At 36.4% G+C, this 20,059-nt stretch overlaps 1 protein-coding gene across 3 annotated transcripts; it reads left to right on the top strand.

The window, feature by feature from the left end:
* The first annotated feature begins 930 nt into the window (after positions 1 to 930).
* On the top strand, positions 931 to 19,688 carry LOC145598108 (uncharacterized). 3 transcript variants are annotated; one of them, XM_081654421.1, is made up of 24 exons: positions 931 to 1,143; positions 1,584 to 1,711; positions 2,204 to 2,288; positions 11,022 to 11,075; positions 12,667 to 12,758; positions 12,861 to 12,964; positions 13,385 to 13,460; positions 14,019 to 14,475; positions 15,219 to 15,557; positions 15,646 to 15,837; positions 15,950 to 16,048; positions 16,139 to 16,211; positions 16,303 to 16,430; positions 16,562 to 16,853; positions 16,941 to 17,167; positions 17,246 to 17,370; positions 17,478 to 17,592; positions 17,714 to 17,769; positions 17,880 to 17,970; positions 18,068 to 18,248; positions 18,334 to 18,387; positions 18,488 to 18,603; positions 18,764 to 18,826; positions 18,995 to 19,688. In XM_081654421.1, the coding sequence occupies exons 1-24, from the start codon at positions 1,090 to 1,092 to the stop codon at positions 19,106 to 19,108; spliced, it is 3,315 nt and encodes a 1,104-aa protein (XP_081510547.1). In that variant the 5' UTR covers positions 931 to 1,089; the 3' UTR covers positions 19,109 to 19,688. The 3 variants fall into 3 exon arrangements, with proteins under 3 accessions (XP_081510547.1, XP_081510545.1, XP_081510546.1); XM_081654419.1 differs by having other exon boundaries at positions 1,581 to 1,711; XM_081654420.1 differs by having other exon boundaries at positions 1,581 to 1,711; positions 16,562 to 16,857; positions 16,948 to 17,167.
* The last annotated feature ends 371 nt before the right edge of the window (positions 19,689 to 20,059 follow it).

Below are 20,059 nucleotides of genomic sequence, written 5' to 3'. Positions count from 1 at the left end.
ATTCTATTATTATAAAAAAAGTCATCTAGTATCGTGTGCCTCGATTTGCATGCGAAAAAAAATAATAAAGCGATATTTTGGAGGTCAATTTAGTCAATATGTTGAGATCAAATTCAGCAAAATTACAAAACACGCATCGATTTGTGTGCAATAAAAAAGTCTTGGTTAAGGTCTTGGGTTAATTTGGACCCCGAGGAATAAATATGATGTCAAAATTTGCAAAAAGTTAATAAAATATTAAAGATTCCACGTTTTCGACAAAATTTCCGGTCACAGATTTCATATAAAGAGTATGATATTTTGTGCACATGATAAAGAAGTTGGTGCTGTTACGACTACTAGTCAAAACTTCGTGCTGTTATTATATGCACCTTGTTAAAAATTCGGGTTGTTGAGTCCAATCTAATATATATATATATATATAAAAAGGGGAATTTTTTCTCGAGATTTTAGAGCGCCACGTAGGATTTTTATTTTTAAAAAATTATTAGAGCGCCACATAGGATTAATATCTTTAAAACGCTACAATAGGATTATGCCACCTAATATAAGATTAGTTAATGTGCCATGTAGGATTATAAATTATAGTTTATCCAATAAATAATTTAAGTGCCACATAAGCATAATTGACCAATGAGATTTTAATGGTTACATCAATTAAATACGAAATATTATCTTTTGAGATTAGGAATTTAATCTAATATTTTTAAATAAATACGGAGAAAATGATATATTACGTACAACTAATAAAATAACAAATGTAATCACATAAATATGAAAAATATTTTTTTTAAAAAATAGATCGACCAGTGCATCGCACGGGCTTCATCTAGTTTTACCTATTTTCAATAATTTTTCATTAAAATAAAAGTCCGACAAAACAAAAAGAAAAACGAAGCAGGCCAATCAAAGCCAAATACACCCAAAATAATTAGTTGCTTGACTTGAACAAACACACTCCAAAGTATTTCAAGTTTTCAATCCCCCAAAATTACTCAAATTTCAAATCTTCCAATTTTCTTCTAATACTAGTATTAATTTTTCAATCTTTCCTTTATCATTTTCCAAACCCGATTCTCCTTCAATACAATGTTCGCTAAACGCTTGTTACAGAAAGCCACTCATCATCATCATCATAATCAGGTACACCATTTTTTTTTTTTTTGAATAATTTCAGCTCTCATTTTTATTTCAATTTTCATTTTTGCTTGCTAAAATTAATAAATTTATGAAATTATCTCTGCGATGCTTATGAATCAGCTTAAAATTTTGTTTTGTTTTATGAGATCTTAAATTCTTCTTCTTATTATTTTTCAATTTAATCTGGGTGTCTGTTTATTAATTCAAAATTTTCTCTATTTCTATTTTTCATTCATACTTTCTAATTATTCGCATTACCCCTTTTCAAAAATGCAATATTTTTTTTATTATAATGAGTTGAAGGATAAAAGATTAATCCTTTCAAAGTTATATTCTGAGACATTGCTGCAAATTGAGCATGTAAATGTATGGGAAGGTTTGTGTATAGAGATGAATGGTATATTCTTGTTGAAAATTAAGAATCATTGTTGACAATGCAGCAGGATTTACCACATGGAAATCTTAAGCCGACGGACTTGGATCCGCATATTCGAATTCACTTTGGTATTCCTAGTACTGCATCAATTCTAGCTATTGATCCAATTCAACAGTTGTTGGCTGTTGGAACACTGTGAGTATTTGAATTTACCATTTTTTCAGTCTGTTGTTATGATCCCATTTATCGTGTTATCGTATATGAATAGTAGAGTATTAATTTATTGTTTTGTGGATTGTGGAGTAAGTTGTTTGAGTATTCAGTATGGGGTGATAAAGTAGTTTGTATAGTAATCAACTTTTGTATTGGAAATTATACCATGTTAAAAAAATTGTAGTTGGTTGTCTTGTTGTTTATGAGAATTGGTGTTTGATGTTGAAAGAGGACACTAATTCCAAAAAAGGAAGAAGGGTGGAGAGTCTGGAGAGTGGAGACAATCAAATGTGAATAGAGGGAGTACAATGTAGGACAAGGTAGGTTGCTAATTTTGATGCGACTACCGGCTATTGGGGACAATTTTCGTTATCTATGAATACAGAATACTGATTTGGCTGGTTTGTTCTCTTTTGTATGGGGTTTTCTTCCTTATATGAACATTGACTCAACTGTTTATTGTGTTTTATGCAGTGATGGTAGGATAAAAGTGATTGGAGGATATAATATCGAAGCTCTCCTTATATCTCCACGAGAGATGCCTTACAAAAATTTGGAGGTACTTTGACTGAAAATTCAATTATGTAATTTGAATAGAGCTCTGTTTTTTTTTATCCCTCTTTTCATCTATTAGGTCAGTGCTAAAGTAAAAAATTTAATTGTCCTTGATGTTAGTGTGAAATTTATAAAAGGTGCAACCAATATATTCTCTGTAGGTCATTAAATCATATAAATAAGACGATAATTTTAGATGCTGTCTAACAAAATTGATGATTTTCCCAGCCGTATTTCTGCTATACATAAGACATTTGAAAATCACGAAGCAAAATTAAAGACAACTTGTGCCTCAAGAGAATTGCTACTGATAGTTGTGATGATTCTATATTTCTATTTAGTCTCAAGAGTAAAAAAAAAGACTGCAAAACGAACACACTATCAAAGCAGATTGTGATCCTTGTGTTTCCTAAGATTAATGTACTTCATCTTGAGGTGTCAAAAATAATGTTAGGAATCTTCGGACAAGTCCAATACCACCGAAAAGATAAGGCGATAAGGGACTTTTGTTAGAAAGTTAATTATGCCTTTTGAGGGAATATACAGGTAACACAACAAATAAAGAAGAAGAAAGGTTATCATTCAAAATGCATCTTGATGTAAAGTATTGCGAGATACTAGCTCTCAAAAGCTATTGGTTACATTTCATCGAATATCGATACAATTATTTGCTATTTTTCTCTTCCTCATACTGTCTCTCGTCTTAGTTTCTATTTTCTAAGCTCCTTAATACGATTTATAGGAATAAGTTTTACACTTTGTTAGGATGGAAAAGGAGAGAAGGGAAAGGAATAAGGTCCCTTGTTTAGATAAGAGGTTAGGGGAATGAATTAAAGGGACTGAGAGTGAGGAGGAACCATTTTTCCTACCTTTATAATAAATATTATGCCTTCAAAATTGTAGAGATTGGGAAAGAAAGTTGATGCACCTTTCCCCTCCCTTTCTTTCTCTTCCCCTTCCTTTTCCTTCTAATTTTCTATCAAAACAAAGTGTTAGAAGCATCACTTGTAGGACTAAGTTACTATACATGATATATTAAAAGCAAAGGAAGAATTTGTGAGTTTGTAGGCTTTGGTCTTGTTATGACGGATGTAAGGGAGAAACAAAATAAGAATGTATTAACAAGAACACATAGATTTACGTGGTTCACCAATTATTAAATTGGCTACCTCCACGGACAGACGAGAGAAAAATGTTTTATTGATCTTGAGGATCTTTTCCGGATTACAGATTATATATTACAAAGTGATATTGAATATCCCCATTCAATATCCCTATGAATATATCCCATGATTATTCCCCATGAGTATCACCCTATGAAATACTACTCATGAAATTGATGAATGAATATGACTAATCCTAAGGAGTATTTATAGACCTCCTAACCTTGGAGCCCAAGGTAAACTTTACCAAGCTTGATGCCCAAGTATAACACTTGGTGCCCAAGTATTACCAAGATTGGTGCCCAAGTAAAATACTTGGTGCCCAAGGTAGACATATTATATGTCATACAATCTTATTCAAGGCACAATTTAACAATCTCCACCTTGACTTGAATCCTCTCACAAAACCGGATGCATTGATCACAATGCCCAGACTCTCCCTGCAACTAGATTTGTCCTAAAAGACAACCAGACCAGATTTGCCCCGTAGGACACCAGATTAGCTCGTAAGAGCTCCAGATTAGCCCCCGAGGGCTACTAACAACCTCGAACATTGAGTAAGTTCAAATAATGTTGAAACTTACTCTGCGGAACCGGCTTGGTGAACATATCGGCAGGATTATTAGCAGTACCTACCTTCTTCACCTTAATTCTCGTCTCACTTCGCAAGAAATGATATTTGACATCAATGTGCTTAGTTCTCTCATGATGTACTTGATCCTTGGCCAAGCATATTGCACTCAGACTGTCACAATACACCGTTGCCCGATCATGATGTATTCCCAAATCACTGACTAGTCCTTTTAGCCAGATTCCCTCCTTAGCCGCTTGTGTCAAGGCCATGTACTCTGCTTCGGTAGTAGATAAAGTCACCGTAGGCTGCAAAGTAGCTTTCCAACTAACAACAGAACCACCAAGAGTGAACACATAACCAGTCATAGACCTTCTACCATCTACATCCCCAGCATAATCGGAATCCGAAAAACCTGTAACTAAGCATGCCACATCACTACCATAAATGAGACCAACATCAGTCGTACCTCTAAGGTAACGAAAAATCCTCTTCACTGCCTGCCAATGCTCCTTACCAGGGGACAACACTGACAGCATGTGCAAGATCCGGTCTAGTGCAAACCATAGCATACATCAAACTCCCTACTGCACTAGCATAGGGAACTTGAGACATGTACTCCTTCTCCTCAACCGACTTAGGCGTAAAAGCAACCAACAAATGAACATTGGTCGCGCTTGGAGTATCTATAGACTTAGCCATTGACATGCCGAATCTAGACAAAATCTTCTTAATGTAACCTTTCTGTGATAAGAAAAGTTTCTTTTGACCCCGATCCCTATAAATCTCCATGCCCAAAATCTTTCGAGCCGCACCTAAATCCTTCATTTCGAACTCGGCACTGAGGAGACCCTTCAACTTCTGAATATCAGACTTGTTCATTGCAGCTATCAACATATCATCTACATACAGGACTAAGTAGATGAAAGACCCATCCGCCAACTTGTTGTGGTATACACAACAATCATACGGACTCCTGTTGTAGCCTAGCTCCACCATGTAGCTATCAAATTTCTTGTACCATTGCTTGGGAGATTGCTTTAGCCCATATAAGGACCTTTTCAACTTGCAAACAAATCTTCCTTTCCCGGAACTTGAAAACCATTTGGTTGGGTCATGTATATATCCTCTTCCAACTCTCCATGTAGAAAAGCTATTTTAACATCTAGTTGCTCAAGCTCCAAATCCTGATGTGCAACCATTGCTAGTAGTACCCTGATTGAAGTATGTCGAACCACAGGTGAGAATATCTCATTGTAGTCTACTCCTTCCCTTTGTGTGAACCCTCTTGCAACTAATCGAGCTTTATACTTGATCCCCTCCTCAGATGTTATCCCCTCCTTTTTCTTGAAAACCCATGTACAAGTAACAATCTTTCTCCCTGGAGGCCTATGAACAAGATCCCAAGTCTTATTCTTATGAAGTGACTCAATTTCGTCTCCCATTGCAGCAAGCCAATGGGTAGACTCCGTACATGTAACCGCTTCGTTATAAGTAAATGGCTCGTAGACATCTACTTCTTCGGCAACCTGTAGTGCATAAGCCACCATGTCTTCAAAACCAAACCTATTTGGAGGTTTCCCAAAATTCGCCCTTTTAGAGCGATCCAGAGCTAGACGAAGCTTGTTCAAAATTGGTGTTGAAGAACTTGGCGCTTCAGAAATATTGTGTTGAACATCTTCTTCCTTTTCCTCATCACTCTCATCATGAGTGACTTGCTGCTCCACCTGTTTGTCAACACTACCACTATCTGATCCAATTGTGGATTTTACAGTAGGGCTAAACATAGAATTTTCATCAAAGGCAACATTTCTACTACCCTATTCTCCGATGGAGACCATATTCTGTATCCTTTAACCCCATCTCCATACCCTACGAATACTCCCCTTTTTGCTCGTGGTTCCAACTTACCCTCATTTACATGATAATAAACATTGCAACCAAAAGCTTTCAAAATTGAGTAATTAGCAGGCTTACCAGACCACACCTCATAAGGTGTTTTGAGGTTAATTCCAGTATGCGGTCCACGGTTGATCAGATAACATGCCGTACTGACTGCTTCTCCCCAAAACCTTCTAGTCAATCCAGCATTAGAGAGCATGCACCGAGCCCTCTCCAAAAGTGTCTGATTCATTCGTTCTGCTATACCGTTTTGCTGTGGTGTATCCCTCACTGTATGATGCCTAGCAATCCCTTCATTCTTGCAAAACTCATCAAAATCAGACCAACAAAATTCCAGACCATTATCAGTTCGTAGCTTCTTGATCTTCTTCCCAACTTGATTTTCCACTAACGCCTTCCGTTGTTGGAAATTCTTGAAAGCTTCACTTTTTTTTTCATTAAGATCACCAAGTCTTTCTTGAAAAATCATCAATGAACGACACAAAATATCTATGACCTCCCAACGATTCCACACGTGAAGGGCCCCAACAATCCAAGTGAATATAATCAAGAGTGCCTTTAGTTCTGTGAATGCCTTTAGCCCTTTAGGAAATTTGCTACGATGTAATTTCCTAAAAACACAATGCTCACAAAAGTCAAGGTCCGTGACCTTATGACCACCTAGAAGATCTGCCTTAGAGAGGATTTGCATTCCTCTCTCACTCATATGTCCAAGCCTCATGTGCCATAACCTGGTCATGTATCCCCTTTCTGCACTTCAGATGAAGCAACTGCAACTGAACCTGATAGAGTGTACCCTTGTAGAAAAAACAAAGTACCACGCTTGACACCTTTTAAAACCACATTCGAACCCTTGCAGACATACATTACTCCACCTTCACCCCTGAAACTGAAACCTTTGCTGTCTAACATGCTAAGAGAAATCAGATTCTTAGTCAGTTGTGGAACATGCCTAACATTGTTCAAAGTGCAAAAGTTACCATCATGTGTCCGGATCTTGATAGAGCCTATCCCAATTGCCTTGCAGATTGCACTATTGGCCATTGAAATATTTCCCCCATCTACCTTCTCGTAGGTAGTAAACCACTCCCTACGTGGACATATATGGTATGATGCTCCAGAATCTAGAACCCACACATCAGTATAATGTGTTTGTTCACCTGCAACTAGAGCTATGTTATCCTCAGAATTTGAATTCTCCTCTGCTACAGCAGCAGAGCCAGACTTTTCTTGCGATTTAACTCTCCTAGGACATTCTTTTTTCCAATGCCCCTTTTCTTTACAGTAATTACAAACATCAGTTGGTTTAGGACCCTCCTTGAAACTTCCGGGTTTTTAATTTTTCCTTTTCCCGGCATTTCCATGCCCCTTACCTCCACTGGCCATTAATCCAGAGGCTTGATTGTCTGTACCTGTACTGCCAGATGCCTTATAGCGTAATTCCCTAGTATGAAGAGCAGATGTAACTTCTTCTAGGGTCATAGTATCTCTACCATTAATGAAAGATTGCACAAAATTTTCATATGAAAGCGGTATAGAAACTAACAGTAATAAAGCTGCATCCTCATCATCAACCTTAATATCAATATTACGCAATTCTAGCAAAATTGTATTTAATTGATCTAGGTGATCTCTGAGAGTGTACCTTCATTCATTCGAAGACTGAACAGACGTTGCTTCAAAAGCAACTTGTTGGTTAGAGACTTTGTCATGTACAAACTCTCCAATTTTAACCACAGACCCGATGCGGTTTCCTCCTCCGCGACCTCGGTGATGATATCGTCTGCAAGACACAACATTATTGTCGAGTGTGCCTTCTCCTCCAGAATAGCCATCTCAACGGTTTCCGGACCCACTGACTTCTTTGTCAATGGTGCCCACATCCCTTGTTGCTTCAGCAACGCCCGCATCTTGATCTGCCATAGTCTAAAACTTTTTCTCCTCGTGAACTTGTCGATTTTCACATTCACCCCAGACATCTCCCTCACTAAGATTGAACCTTAGCTCTTGATACCACTTGTTATGACGGATGTGAGGGAGAAACAAAATAAGAATGTATTAACAAGAACACATAGATTTACGTGGTTCACCAATTATTAAATTGGCTACTTCCACGAACAGACGAGAGAAAAATGTTTTATTGATCTTGAGGATCTTTTCCAGATTACAGATTATATATTACAAAGTGATATTGAATATCCCCATTCAATATCCCTATGAATATATCCCATGATTATTCCCCATGAGTATCACCCTATGAAATACTAATGAAATTGATAAATGAATATGACTAATCCTAAGGAGTATTTATAGACCTCCTAACCTTGGAGCCCAAGGTAAACTTTACCAAGCTTGATGCCCAAGTATAACACTTGGTGCCCAAGTATTACCAAGATTGGTGCCCAAGTAAAATACTTGGTGCCCAAGGTTGACATATTATATGTCATACAATCTTATTCAAGGCACAATTTAACAGGTCTTAAATGCGGTTTAGTGATGGGTTAACCCATGGTTGGTTTCTTATTTGTAGACTAGATAATCCTCAAGCAAATCGGATTTTTAAGTTATATGCAAATAAATAAATCTTTTTAAATACGATTATTAAAATTTTTGGCATTAAATATTTGTGTACAACTACCTGTTTTTTTTTTGCTCTTTTCTGAACAACTACCCATTTTTAAGAAATTTGTTTACAACTACCCATTTTTTTCAAAAGTTTGTAAATCACTACCCACAAATGGATTATGTCTAATTTCAGCATTTGTGGGCCCACATTTTCGTTTCCCATCCATTAACCCCTTTCCCATCCTAATTAACCCCCTCCCCACCCCCATTAACCCCTTCCCACCCTAATTAAACCCTTTCCCAAATACCTCTTCTTCCCTACAACCAACAAATCAAGGGATATCATTTAGGGTTTAGGTTGGGAAGGGGGTTATTAGATTGGGAAGAGATTAATTGGGGTGGGAATGGAGTTGATTGGGGTGAGAATGGGGTTAATTGGGGTGAGAATTAGGTTAATTGGGGTGGGAATGGAGTTAACTAGGGTGGGAATGAGGTTAATTGGGGCAAGAATGGAGTTAATTAGGGTAGGAAGGAGTTAATTAGGTTGGGAAGTAGGTTAATTAGGGTAGGGAGGGGGTTAATTAGGTTGGGAAGGGGGTTAATGGGTGGGAAACGAAAAAGTGGGCCCCACAAACGGTGAAATTGGACAAAATTTGTTTGTGGGTAGTGGTTCACAAACTTTTGCAATAAATGGGTAATTGTTAACAAATTTCTTAAAAATGGGTAGTTGTTCACTAAAGAGCCAAAAAATGGGTAGTTGTACACAAATTTTCCTTACTCGAAGTACAAATTATTTAAAAAAAAATCACAATCTTTAATTATCTTCGACATGAACAAAAAATAAATGATGGACTAATAAAAATTATTCAACTTTTTTTTTTTTTAAAAAAAAAAATTGTTGTTTATTTGAAAAAAAAAAAAAAAAATTATCTTGTAGAATATAGTAAACTTAATATTCAAAATCAATATTTCAAGGGAAATTAAAACTAACCTTATTTTACCTAACTATCAATTGACCCATTTACAATAGTTTCGAAGTTTGTTAAGAGTGTTTTGAAAAAAAAGTTAAAAAACCTTCCTAAAATTTAGGGAGTAAAAAAATAGTTAATAAAAAGGGAAATTGAAGGGATTTAGGAGGGAAATAAAGCTAATAGTGGTTTTTACTTAAGTGATAGTAATAGATTGGCAAAATGAGGAAAATTGTTGTATGTATCAACGTTATGCATAGTTAAGGCCTTGTCGCTTGAAAATTTGTGAAAACTATAGAAATCCTACACAGAGGAATGAGAGCTTACTGCTTAGCTTTTGCTTAAGTAATAGTTATAGATTGGCAAATGAGGAAAATTGTTGTATGTATCAACGTTATGCATAGTTAATGCCCTGTCGCTTGAAAATTTGTGAAAACTTTAGAAATCCTACATAGAGGAATGAGTGCTTATTTCTTAGCTAGTTAGCTCTCTTAATTTTTGAGGTTCTTATGGAAATACTCAACGTAACCTACTTGAGCTTCTTCATATGGATATGAGCTTGGTGATATTCCTGGAGGATGCCAATTATCTGCATGACTAGGAACCTCAAGACCACTATATAGGACCTGACACACTTGGTAATTATGCATTAGATGGATCTTTTGAACCTTGATGCCTTTGCAGAATGTGATAGGCAAAACTTTGGCTTTATGATAGATTGGCTACCAATTAGTTTTCGAGGTTTTGATAAGAGTAAGGAGAAGAAGGTTTCACACTTTCACCTAAGAGGAGCAGTTTTACTCTCATAAGCTGGCTACCATGTCTCTTGATCATGTCAAAGTGAATGGATCTTACCTGTTTAATTGTTGGAACACTTTGAGCGCAGGAGAGTCAGAGACATAAAAAAAAGGTAATAGTTTGTTGAACATACCTACTCAAAAGCTAGCTTGATGTTCTTGATTGGGGGTCCATGAATAGCATTTAATGGGGTCATCTTAATGAACAATGGTATTCATGGGTTTAGTGATCCAGAAGGTGGTCATGTGTTGAGCCATGACCATGAGACATGACAGGTTGAAGCAATATTGTGGGATCATCATGATCAGTCTAGAGTGAGGTTGGTGTTGTCTTGATATGCCTAGTGGGTTATACAAACCAATACAGGAGGTTTTAGGCTAGTCTGAACCTTGTTGCAAGCGTCACCTTTTACCTGTTAAGAACTTAAGATGTGAAAGACACTAGTTGATCAAGGTTTGGCAACCCCTTAGGTTTCTTATGGTCTTATGGACCTTAATGAGTTGATTTTTTAATTAAAACCAAATTTATCTGAAATATTAAATCATAGTAATGTTAAAACCCCAAAATTTGAACAGACTATTAGCTTATTTATTTCTTTTTTGTAAAGCTTTGCCGGGAATTTCTATTACAAATAATTATATTTGAATGCATGTTGCTTGAAGGTGTGGTTAGATATTAAGACAGTTGATGCCCTGATGGTCACTGTTTGTAGGATTCTGTAAATTGGCCAGAAGCCCGGAAATCCTCATCCTTTTCTCTCTTTTTGACAGTTTATGCAAAACCAAGGCTATTTGGTTGGCATCTTGAACGATAATGATATTCAGGTTGGTTCTCATAATCTCTTCATGTTAATTTCATTGTCTAGTGTTTTCAAGATTTTTCTGGATCTTAGTTGGGAAATTGTGAGTGCAGACACCTTATTAATCTGTGCAAGCTGATAGGGTGTGACTACTCGAGTATATTTTTACCCTTCTAACAGATAGCTTATTAAAACTTAAGACAAAGAAAGATGATGGACGATATTAGGTGAGTTGCTGCCATGTTGCCTTGTTGGCACATTCGCACATCCATATCAATGACATACCGAGTCATAGTCACTTGATATGCACCAAGCCACCAATTAGGGTGTCGATTGGCCATTTAGCATGTGATAAGTTATTGGTGGAGTCGGTCCTTTGGCTTTATCTAAATTTAAGCTGTAAGATTTTTTTTTTTTTTTTTTTTTTTTTTTTTTCCCGTCCTGTTGATAAACACAGTTGAACATCAGAAATTAAACAGTAAAAGAAACTGTGTTTCACCATTTAACTCTGGATATGTGTGCCAAAGACGTAGGAATGAGTTCTGAAGTATTTTGAATGATTCTAACACATAATCTCTGGAACTCTGAATTTAGCACGAGACATAATAATTTTGAAATATAACATGTTTGATGTATTATGGAAAATTTGAGTTTTTATTCTAGTAAAGATATCCTTATTTCGCTTCTGCTAAAAGTCTAAAACCATTTAGCCTCTCTAACTCTTTGATAAGCAACAAAACCTAAACATTTTAAAGCAAGTCATAGTCATATATAGCTCTTCAATATGAAGTTAATGAGCGTGAAACTCGAGCTCATAACCTTCTTATGGATATCAATTCTTTGAAAGCATTGGATTTTGAATTAGGGAAACATTCTCTTTCTTAAATTTTAAATCCTTTTTCTTAAATTCAACTTCATCAACTTCTACTTTATCTATTAATTGATGGTTTTTAGTTAATAACAAATTTTCTCACTTTATACACCTTTTTTCAAACTCTTTCAACTGATTACCTTGATACGTCCCTTTATCTTTATTGGACGGTATCTTATGACGATTCATGATTAGCCGACCCCAAATCATTTTGGGACTAACCTTTCGTCCCTCTTTACTTTTCCCATTTCCATTTTTTGCATCCCAAAATGTGCTTCCCATTTCCTTATATGGCCATAATTATTCCCATTATGCTCTCATTGGAAAATTTTAAAGACATATCCTCAAGTTTTCCCTAATAATGTGTCCACTATAAATTTAAAAAGACCATCAATACTCTCTAATCTCCAAAATGAATTAACTGCAATCTCTCTCTCTCTCTCTTTTGTGGCATAGATTAACTAAAAAAAAGAAGACACCATTTACTTTTGAATCATGTTATGTCCCAAATTCATTAATTTGTGTTAAAAAATCCAATGGAGAAAAGTAAAGAGGGACAGAGGGAGTAGGATGCAATGGTTTTTCTGGAAAACTAGGCCTCTGACATCACTGTACAACATTCTGGCTTAATGTTGAGGAGTTAGTGAGCCTTTCTGCATTCTTCATGCTGTATTAGGACTGTATAACCTGCATATAGCATGTCTTATTTTAGAAATGCTGAAATACATGGTGCCTTCGTTTTCAGGTTTGGAGTTTGGAGAGCAAGTGCATTACATGTAGTTTGCAATGGGAGTCTAATATCACAGCTTTTTCCTTAATTTCAGGTTCCTCATTCATGTATAGCACCAACACTGACCTATAAAATATTTTTATAACATGCGTTATTTTAGCTCTAGTATTCAAATATTTTGTGAAACTTTGTCATGATCCACTGTGTAGGTTTGTTGGGGACGAGCATGGTAAGGTGTCTGTGTTGCAGTATGGTACCGAAGATGAAAAACTTGTAAATATGCCGTACCATATTTCCCCTGATTATATCTCTGGTGATCATATCTTCTCACATTTACTAATTTTCATTTTGCTTCTTGAGTGATGAGAACTATCCTGGTAGAGGGGTTTGACATATTTAGAGATTAGGGCATGAATCGCCAGATTGCCAGACATTTTCTTAGGAGCTCTTTTTTATTTTATTTATTTATTTTTTTTATAATCAAGTTATTTATTTTCAATTAGCAATTTAGCATACTAGACTGTGTTCCAGTCTATTCATGTTGGAAGTGCAAATGACTTCTGTTTAGTCAATTAAATGTTGGATCTGGTGTCCGTGATCTATTTTATTTTTTATTTTTTTTTTGGGTTAAATCTATTCTAGTTAATTTAGCTAAATTACCTTGTAATGTGTCTTGAGATGTATTGCGCTGCTTTCTCTGTTTAGTCAATGAGCCATGTTGCTTGCTTTGCAGAAAAGACTGGCGTCTCATTCTCTAATGATCAATCTGTTGTTGGAGTTCTCCCTCAACCTTCTAGCTCTGGCAACAGGCAAGTCATTCCGCAACTTAGGGAAAATCCATATGTTTTGGACTTTTCGTTTATTAACTTCTTCATTGAGATTTATTTACTTGTGCACATAATCATAACTAACAGTCTGTATCCTCTTTCTTCCTCTGAAGTTCTTCATAACCTTTTAGGCAACTGTAAAAATTATAATGAAAGGATAGAAAGATAATTTTTGAACTAATTGAACAGATTAAAGAGAAATCTTTCACCTGCACCTCCTATAAGCCATGCAGCCATCTGATAGTGTCATCATGCAAGTTGGGAGAGAATGAGAGATTGAAGGTAGTCCGGAAAAAAAATTGACTTGAATATTTACAAGGTCGCCATATAAATTGTTGTCAAGACTAAAGGAACATCTTGGATTTATAAAATGTACTACGCACTATATCAAATACCCAAAAATGAGTACACTGTGTGGAATTTTCCAATAGATTACTACTGAATATTTTTATAAAACTGAATTTCCATTCAATCTGCTGCACTCAGGACATTTATTTTGGAATGTACCTGATGATTGTTTATACTGTGGTTATTTTGCAGATTACTGATTGCCTATCAGTATGGGTTATTTGTATTATGGGATGTTCTTGAATCTAAGGTTATAGTCTTGAAAGGTGACAATGATTTGCGTATAAAAGATCATTTATCTGAATCTCCAAGTAATTTAGCCGCGGATCCACTAGAAGATGCACATGAACATATGAATGAGAAAGAAATTAGTGCTCTCTGTTGGGCATCTTCAGTTGGCTCAATGCTTGCTGTAGGATATATTGATGGAGACATTTTGCTATGGCACATACCAAGAGGTTCTTTATCGAAAAGTAAAAACGCTGGTGTATCATATGATGATGTTGTGAAGCTTCAATTATCCTCAGCTGAAAAGAGACTTCCTGTCATTTTTTTGTGCTGGGGTGAAAGCAGTATATCTCAAAGCAGTTGTGGTGGCCAACTTTTTGTGTATGGTGGCTGTGAAATAGGATCTGAAGAAGTTATAACGGTTGGTAATTTGAATTATTTATTTCACTTTTTTGGTTTCCTTATCTAAATGGTAGTATGTTTGGGTATTACCTTCCCTGTGTTGGCCCATGTTATAGTACGAGTAGAATATTACTTAGTAGATTGTGTGCTATACTGCTAGTCTGCTATGAACTATGAGCCTATGGCTTTAAAACATCCTCTCCGGCAACTTGTTTGAATAGCCCTGGATACCTTATACTCTTTCGGATACATAATCTAGTTCAGTACTCCTGTGGTACTAGATTATTCAAATTTCTATTTTGACTGCTAGTTGCTCGTTATTTTTCCTGAAGCTGTAAATGAACGTGCAAATAGCATGGTATCGCACATTTGCAACTCTGGATTCTTGAATTGGTTCTTTCATCTTATCTTAAGGACTCGCTGCATTTCGTTGTGCATCAGTTTTTGCTCATTGCGTTTGGACTGCAAATTTTGGTGATGCTGAAACAAGATAGCTTTTAAAAAAAATTGGGGTTTTGTGTTCAAGTCTTTTTTTTTTTTTTTTTGGTACTTTCTTTGGTTGCATGTATGTTTGGGAGTCTTGGTATAGCGACCATCTTTGATTTTATTTGATTTCATGTATCATGTATGTTTGGGAGTCTAGTTATCAACTTTGATTTTTTTTTTTTTTTTTTTTAAAAAAAAAAATTATATATGCTCCTCTTTTTGGCATAGGGGTTTGCTTGGCTCTGCTCATTCTTGTACAGTTGTGGGTTGTGACAGGTAGTGAGTCTTCAATGGTCTCCTGGCATGGAGATGCTAAAAAGTGTTCGTCGTGTGGACTTTTCCCTCATTGGGGCCTTTGCGGATATGGTTACATCATCATCTCTAGAGACAACAGTGAAGAGCAACTTTGATGGCCTTTTTGTATTGACTAGGCCGGGCAAGTTGCAGTTTTATTGTACAGAGGATTTGTCTGCTTTACTTTCTCAGTCAGAGAAAAAATCATCTGTATCTGGTACAGAGTCGCCTGTGGTAATACCCACTTCTGATCCTCTAATGACCGTAGCAAAAATGAGCTTGCAACCTTCTGATGGGAATTTGGCAAAGTGGCTTTCAGAGGTACATAGTATTATACAGTGTAAAATGGTCATTAAGATAGTCTCTCAGATTCATTCCTGAGCATTCCTTTTTTTGCTTTCAATTGTAGATGGCTGCAGTTTCTTTGAACCTAGCTGAAGGGAGTAAGTGGCCATTGACTGGGGGTTTACAAAGGGAAATAACCTCTGGTGAAGAAAATGCACAGAAAATTATCTACATAGTTGGCTACCAAGATGGATCTGTCCGAATTTGGGATGCCACAAATCCGATATTTCCACTCGTTTCCGTTATAGAAGGTCAGGTTGGTGTTCCTGTTCCATCAAACTTGATGATGTATGCATTCATCAGCTTGAATATGTGGATGATGAACCTTGGTCATTGTTCTGTTTAATGATATTATTAATTGTTTGCAGGTGCATGGTGTAGCTAATGCTGGTTCAAATGTTTCTGTTACGAAGATAGATTTTTGCGCATCAATGATGAATTTGGCTGTTGGCACTCACTGTGGTGAGGTGATAATTGCTTCTCATATTTTTAAGATGACTTGTTAGCAACAGTCCGCATCTATGTTTGAATTTAACTTTGCAATCATGTTGTTTTAGGTCCGTGTATACAGTCTCAATAATGAAGCTGGGGGAACAAAACTTCACTGGATTAATCATGCTGAACGTATTGGTATGTAGTGTATATCATGTAAGCAATGTATTTATAGATTGGTATCTTGATCTTCTTAATCATAACTGACAGTGTTTTATGTTATCTGCAGTCTATGATGTACCATTACAGAAGGGCCCTCAATGCAGAGCTGTTTTCTCTTTGGTGAATTCTTCAGTGCAGTCACTTCAATTTTCTGCTTCTGGAGCCAAACTTGCTGTGGGATTTGAAAGTAGTCATGTCCGTAGCTTCTTTTTACTTTGAGTTTAGTTAAATGGATGCCATTTCCTTTACTAATAGTTCCTTACTTCCCCTCACTGTTTTAGTTTGCTTGATGATCCAACTTACTCTCTTTATGCCCTATCTTTCAGGTAGCAGTTCTTGATATGATCTCGCTGTCAGTTTTGTTTTCAACAGATTCTGTAGCCAACTCTAGTTTTCCAGTAATTTCAATCATTTCAAAAGAATTTTCAGATGCTCATGGCTATAGCAGAGGCCCAAAGCATTTAGGGACAAAGAATATGGAACAGCCTGGAGAAGAGTTGTTGTTTACCGTAACCCAGGATGCAAAAGTTAGTGTTGTTGATTGTCAGACTGGCAGTCCTATCAGCTCCCGGCCTTTGCATTTGAAGGAGCATACAGCAGTCAGTATGTATGTCTTAGGCAAGTCATAAACATTCAACAAAATAATGGTTGATTTATGCCTTTTTCTGTTTGGGCTTTGTTGTTAAACTTGGTTTTGCATTTTAGAAGGCAGTTGTTTCATGTCTGCATCATCATCGGAGCACCATGATCAGTCAAATAAGGAAACCAATATCGTGGATGAGTCCAAGCAAGATGCTTCTTCAAAAAGAGGTGACTTGAAAGACACTGGAGCTGGACATCTCTCTGTGGCTGGAGAAAGGTTGCTGGATTCTCTACTTTTGCTTTGCTGTGAAAACACATTACGTTTATATCATACCAAATCCGTAATGCAGGTAACACAATAGCCTTCTGCTTTCCTTGTAGATATCATTCAATTCACTGTGTATAGGCTTACCTGCTGTTGTATCTAGGGCGAAGACAAACCAATTTCTAAGGTGAAACTTGCAAAACCATGTTCTTGGACTTCCATTTTCAAAAAAGATGACAAGGTTGTTGGTCTTATCTTGGTCTACCAGTCTGGGGACCTTGAAGTCAGGTAAAATACCAAAAAGAACTAGCTCAAACTTACATGACACAATGATGCTTGTAGGTTTTTAGCCTTGAAATGCATACTTAAAGGTCTTTCATGCTTTGACTCTGCAGGTCGTTTCCTGATTTGGAGCTGCTCACAGAAAGCTCCTTAATTTCAGTTCTAAGGTGGAATATGAGGCCGAATATGAGGCTGGCGAGTTGTACAGATCATGGACTAATTTGTCTGGTAACATGTTTCCGTGTCATAACACACTAGTTTTGAAAAGTGTGCATTAATCACCTGACCACTTATAGCTACTTTATAAACAATTCTCTGACTCAGAAGTCTAATCTTCTAATGATTGCAGGCAAATGGAAGTGAGTTGGCATTCCTCTCTTTGTCTACATCTGAATTTGAGACAAGGTTCTGCCTTCAGTGGTTAATTATTTAATTGTATCTGCAAATTTTCTAATACTTGTATTTATCTTTCATTAGAAAATGTTAACCAAGTTTTTACTTTGTTGAAATTTTAGGTTTTTGGAGTTTTTGCCTTCGCTTCATGATAAAATTGTGGCTGCTGCTGCTGATGCAGCTATTTCCGTCTCGATGAAACAAAAGAAACAGGTGAGATCACTAGCTATATGGTATTTATTGTCTCGATCCTCGTGTCAGTATTCACATAATACCTTTCTTTGAAGTGTAATGACTTTGTGTGTGATAGGCTCCTCCTACAGGCATCATTGGTGACATTGTGAAGGGCTTTAAAAAGGAAAAATCAAATAATGCTAAAGACAATCCTCCTGGTAACTTGTATAAGTTACGGGAAGTTTTTTCAAGGCCAGTTGTTCCTGATTCATCTATAACCACTGTAGAAGAAAAGGAGGAGGAGGAGCTTGACATAGGTGCTAGCCCCTTTCAATGAGAACGCTGCATTCTTAATTTCTCTTTTAGTTTCTACTGACTAATATACTTTTGCTTTTGAATCAGATGACATTGAAATAGATGAACCAGTTATGGTGTCTTCAACTTCATCCCACCAAGGTAATCTTGAACTCTATGAAGATTAGGCATATTTGCATATCCCTGGTCCTGTTTCTCCTGTACTTCCTCTAAAAACCATATGTTTGCATTGGCATTTCAGCAAAGGGAAAAACAACAAAGGCAGAGAGAGACAGATTATTTGAAGGGGCTTCTGTTGACCCTAAACCCAGAACTAGAACACCTGAAGAAATTATGGCCGCATACAAGGGAACTGAGGTAATTAATTAGATTTCATTTCACTTTGGATCACTTTCCTCCTCTTCGCAGCTAATATGGGAGCCTTGGTCCTCTTTTCCTTTGTTAGTCTATGTGTATCTTGTGAAGGTGCTATATATACATCCAAGTTTGCATTTTCTAATGGGATATTTTTTTTCAGTATGCATCTGCAGCAGCTGAACGTGCAAGAAACAAGCTTTTAGAACGCCAGGAGAAACTTGAGGTAATATTAAATAAGACCGATTTGTAAAGATCAAAGTTGTAGCTGAAGATATGTTTCTTTCAAATGCCCTGCTGTCTCATCCACTTGGCTCGAGTTTTCTAATGCATCTTATGTACTCCGTAGCAATTTGTGAATTCATGAATAATTTCTGCTTATCCTTCTGATCAGAGAATCAACCAAAGATCTGAAGACCTGCGTTATGAAGCTGAAAATTTTGCATCGATGGCTAATGAGCTTGTGAAGACAATGGAAAATAGGAAAAAGAAATGGTGGAAGATATAAAGTTGACACACCAACCTTATTATTTGCTTGATTTTGTTGCTGCGGTGTGATATGTTTAGTCTGTGGACTGCAAGAGGATACTTGGATTGATGAAGCTATCTGCGGATTGCAAGAGGATACTTGGAAGAATGAAACTGCCTGTTCAGAACCTTGCAAACCTATTGTTGAAGGAATTGAGTGAGGAAGATATTTGTACAGGTTTCCATTGTGTTTGGATTTTTTTTTTTTTTTTTTTTTTTTTTTTTTTTTTTAACAATGGTAAGAAAAAAGATAACATTAGGAAACCCTCCTCACGAGGGGAATTCCTAATACGTTCCATTGTGTTTGGATTGGTTCCAAAAAAGTGTACAATTATTGTATACAGTGTCCATTTTTGCAGATATGTATAATGCCATTTTTTATTTGAAGTTTGGGATGAGGAAGTAGTGAAAGTTCACTTAAGTTTGATGTAATTTTTTCGTTGTTCGTGAGCATTGAGCTCGAATATTTGATATCTATACGAGCAAAGCAACACAATCCATGTAATTTCCGGGAATGACAATTCTTACGTTTTGCTATGCGTGTCTCTAAGCCATTAATCTTTCCATTGTATGAGTGGAAGGAGATACACCTTCCATTTTTTATTGGCTTGTGGCATATCACTCTGTTTTTCCTTGAAGCAAAACCAACATCATGAGTATCCTGTACGCTTGGTGAGGAGGACAATAAGTACTTTGTCCGTTTCATATAATTGCAACTCTTTGTGATTTGGTAGAAACTCACTACTATTTTATTATTGTTTCACTCCCAATAACCTCACTTGTATAAATCTAATATATATATATATATAGGAGAGTTTTTTCCCGAATTTTTAGACCGCCATGTAGGATTTTTATTTTTTAAAAATTATTAGAGCGCCACATAGGATTAATATTTTTAAAACGTTACAATAGGATTATGCCTGTAGGGAAT

This window comes from Chenopodium album, chromosome 20 (assembly GCF_948465745.1).
Source record: "Chenopodium album chromosome 20, dcCheAlbu1.1, whole genome shotgun sequence".
NCBI lineage: Eukaryota > Viridiplantae > Streptophyta > Magnoliopsida > Caryophyllales > Amaranthaceae > Chenopodium > Chenopodium album.
This window is presented reverse-complemented; position numbering and strand designations above follow the sequence as displayed.